General features: G+C 43.5%; 1 protein-coding gene across 1 annotated transcript in view; it reads left to right on the forward strand.

Moving 5' to 3' along the window:
• The first annotated feature begins 659 nt into the window (after nucleotides 1-659).
• Nucleotides 660-3949, forward strand: part of TIMM17A (translocase of inner mitochondrial membrane 17A) — a 7063-nt gene continuing 3773 nt past the window's right edge. The window contains exons 1-4 of the mRNA XM_014309398.2: nucleotides 660-812; nucleotides 2214-2277; nucleotides 3038-3166; nucleotides 3706-3816. Of these exons, the coding sequence (XP_014164873.2) occupies nucleotides 672-812; nucleotides 2214-2277; nucleotides 3038-3166; nucleotides 3706-3816 (445 nt within the window). The 5' untranslated portion in view covers nucleotides 660-671. The remainder of the gene's footprint in view (nucleotides 813-2213; nucleotides 2278-3037; nucleotides 3167-3705; nucleotides 3817-3949) is intronic.

Consider the following 3949-nt stretch of genomic DNA (forward strand, 5'->3'; position numbering starts at 1 on the left):
ACCTGTAAATAAGGGCCCCTTGTCAGATACTGACAGCCTGTGCTGCAGGAAGGTTTTATGCAAGGTTCTATGCAAGGTTTTCCTGGCTGCTCTGTGGTGTTGGAGCAGGAATTGTGGGTGCTATTCCTCTGAGGAGAGATCTCTTTTGTTGGAATGGACTTCAAAGATCCAGGATGCATCAGGAAAAACCTTTCCAGCTCAGCAAAGATGACTTTGAAGTCTCACTTAAATAAGCAGAGCTAATGAAAAGGACGAGTGATTCAAGAAAAAGTGTTTTGTGCCACCTGGGAGCTGCGTCTCATGGAATTTGGTACCTCAGTTCTCTGTAGGTCAAGAGAAGAATGAGATCAGGGAATTTAAAGCTATTTACACTATGTAAATAGTGTAGGGCAGAGCTGGAATTCTTCAGGAGTTTTCCATGATGGAAGTATGTCTCTGCCTTGTGTGAGGAGCTCAGGCATTTCTGTATATTTGGTATTTCCCACTCTGGGGAAGTGGGCCAGGAGACTCTGGCAAAGGTTGAGTCTGTTTTGCTGTAATATTCTTGATTTTTTGTTGCTGCCTGCTCAATTAGCTGGATGTGAGATGGTACAGCCACCAGGCTCAGTCTTCACCCCAGTTATACCAGTGCTGAAGTGCTGGATCCATCCCACTCACTTACATGGTTTAACATGATGGTATTTAATATTTTCATCTCTATTTTTCTTTCCAGTCCCTGGAGGATAGTGGATGACTGTGGAGGGGCCTTCACCATGGGGGCCATAGGAGGGGGCATTTTCCAGGCTATCAAAGGCTTCCGAAATTCCCCAGTGGTGAGTAAAATCCTCTGAAGGTGCATTGACTGCAGTCCTGCCTCCACTGTCGTTCCCCAGGGAGTGTGGGAGGCAGTGAAGGGGAAGGAGAATAAATCCCTGTGCAGGGAGCAGGGCTGATTAAAGACCTCTACATTGTTAATCCACACCATGAGAATCTGTCCTGGTTCAAGATCTTTCTTCTTCTTGTGGGATAAAATTGCTGCTTCCCCGTTTGCTCTGGTGTCCGCAGTGGGACACTGGTCACTTGTTCCTCCCTAGCTGATGAACATTTCCCTCAGGATAGGAAGTGCAGCAGGAAAGATTAATCTGCCTGTGGTTCTGTCTGCATGGAGGGGCATGAAGCCTAGGCTCTCCTTCCTCTCCTGACCTTTCCCTTTCTTTTAAAACATGGAATGACTCAAGGAATCTTTTTCTACTTCAGATTTATATTAAAGGGTATATTTTTCTTTAATTAATCTCTTTTTAACTGTTGCCATTTTTATTAGCTCAATTTCTTAATGCTCAGATTTGGTTTCAATGCAGAAGTGAGTAAACACGGAAGTGAAGTTTTGCTGATACAAATCAGTTTTCACTTTTGGGATATCTGCTGCAAAATCTTGGCTATAAACCCATTGCAGAGACATTTGATAAATTAAGATTCAGTTGCTGCTTGAACATTAATTTTAAAATTTCTCTGACTTCATAGATAAGGTGTTTTTGTTATTAGTCTGACAATAAGCTGTTCGTTTGAGGTCGGTTTAATAAATAACTGTTTCCAAATTAGTCAGATTCTGCAGACACTTCACTTGCAATGGACTATGTGCTTAATTAGAGTCTTAATTTTGCTTAAGACTTGCTAAATATACCTATCCCCACTTCTGAGTGATTGTAACAAAAATAAAACTTGGTGGATATTCTTTAAACTGCGTTAAAGTCTGGGAAAATGTGCAATTGTTCTGTGGGGTCCTGGGTGACATGTTGAGTATTGGACTCTGGAAGGCTCAGCGTGACTTTGCTTCTCTTGACTACAAAGACACCTACAATTGCACCTGCAAGAATGACTAAACATAGGACAGCTAGTGGGATTGCCCAGCATCTGGGAAGAAAAAGTTATACATGTGAAAAATCACTGCTCACTATCCTGATAAAATATTACTGTAATGCCTCCTTCAGTCCCTCTGAGACTATGAACCCAGATTGTTTCCTGCCTGGTGACTGTAATTCCCATCTGTACCTGACAGGAATATTGTATGGGAATGATAAATAGTGAAATAGGTGTAAAGTACACTTTATCTCAGCTCCTTACAGCTGCTGAGGGCACTCAGAAATGTGTTGGGCCTGTGGCAGGGTTTTGCAATATAGACTCAGCTTGGCTGTAAGATTTTACTGTTTTCTTTTAACTGAATTCTCTTACTTTAGGGTGTAAACCACCGGCTGCGGGGCAGTTTGACGGCTATTAAAACCAGAGCTCCACAACTGGGAGGTAATGAATTTTGGGGTTTTGTTGCACAGAATTGACTGTTGTTAGATAACAGAGTTTGGGAATATAACATGGTGCAGCTACACTGACACCTGCACTGAGTCTCAGCAGGTTTGTTGGCCCAAGCAATGGGTAAATACAGTCCTGATATATGCAAAAGTGGTTTGGATGGGGAGGAAACAGTCCATGTTCCTGGAATGATAAGACAGCTGTAATAACTGGTCATATCTTAAACAGCAGAGCTCCCTGGAGCCTCTTCATGGTGTGGAAGAGGTTAAGATAAAACTAAGTCATTACAAGAAGTGATCCAGCTTGGATGAAAAATAGAGCTTGGGGATGTCCATGCATGTGCTGTAGAATGCCAAGCTCCTGAGGCCACAGGAGCAGTGTTGGGTGAGGTGTGAGGTGTGACATGACTCTCCATCATTGTCTGTAAGGAAGTATGTTAAAAAGGGATAAATCTGGAAGTTCCCTTAGCTAATCTGACTTTGTTAGGATGAAAGTTCCATTATAATCACAGTTTGATAAATTTTCTGTAGTTAATTGTAGATTAGTGAGATCATATGTAAAATGGGGCAAGAGGCCAATGATGACATGTCAAGTTGGAAATTTCCCTGTATTGCTTTTAACCTGTATTTGGCTCTTTATGAGTTTGAATTTACTTCATGTCTGAAAGGGAGCACAGTAACACCACAGCATCTGTTGTGCAGCATAACTGGCTTCTCTGCTCTCTCCAAAGTGGCTTTGGTTTGATTTGGAACAGGGAGCTTTGCTGTCTGGGGAGGTCTCTTCTCCATGATTGACTGCAGTATGGTCAGAATGAGAGGGAAGGAAGATCCCTGGAATTCCATCACGAGTGGAGCTCTGACTGGAGCCATTTTAGCTGCAAGAAGTAAGAAACTGGGGATATCAGTTGAAAATCTCCTATTCTCTAAATGTTCAGTTCTCATTGTATAGCAAAGCAACAGTCTGTGACACCCTAATTGGCATTTGCTGTCTCAGATGCTGAAAAATAATCTGAAACGTTTTTCCTATGCTTAGGAAAGTAATAATCAGGCTCCTAAATGTTCCCAGTGTTCCTTGAAGGAAGGACGGGGGGAGTTGCCCAGTAATTATCCTTTAATGCAGCTTAATGGATGCAAAATTACTGCTCGGAGTCTGTTTTAGGAGAGATTAAGGCATGAAGAGGGTGGTGAGGCCCTGACACAGGTTACCCAGAGCAGCTGGTGGCTGTCCCATCCCTAGAAGTGTCCAAGGCTGGGTTGGATGGGACTTGAAGCAACCTGGGATAGTGGAAGGTGTCCCTGCCCATGGAGGGGGTGGAACAAAATGATCTTCAGGGTCCCTTCCACCCCAAACCATCCTGGGATTCAATGGATTCTAACAATGCAGCAAAGAAATTAAGTATTGGTTTGTGCTTTTCATTTCCAGATGGCCCTGTTGCTATGGTTGGATCTGCTGCAATGGGAGGAATTCTCTTGGCCCTGATCGAAGGAGCTGGAATTCTGCTGACTAGATTTGCCTCCACACAATTCCCAAATGGTAAGGAGCCGGCAGAGGATGTGTCACAAGGATTTGCTTTGCTGATGTGCCTCTGGCAGTCATCTTATCCTAGAGTGAATCTGCACTGCCCTGCCAGCTCCTGTGGCTGTGGAAAGCCAAAGAGCAGCTGCAG

The sequence above is a fragment of the Geospiza fortis genome, unplaced genomic scaffold (genome assembly GCF_000277835.1).
Source record: "Geospiza fortis unplaced genomic scaffold, GeoFor_1.0 scaffold26, whole genome shotgun sequence".
NCBI lineage: Eukaryota > Metazoa > Chordata > Aves > Passeriformes > Thraupidae > Geospiza > Geospiza fortis.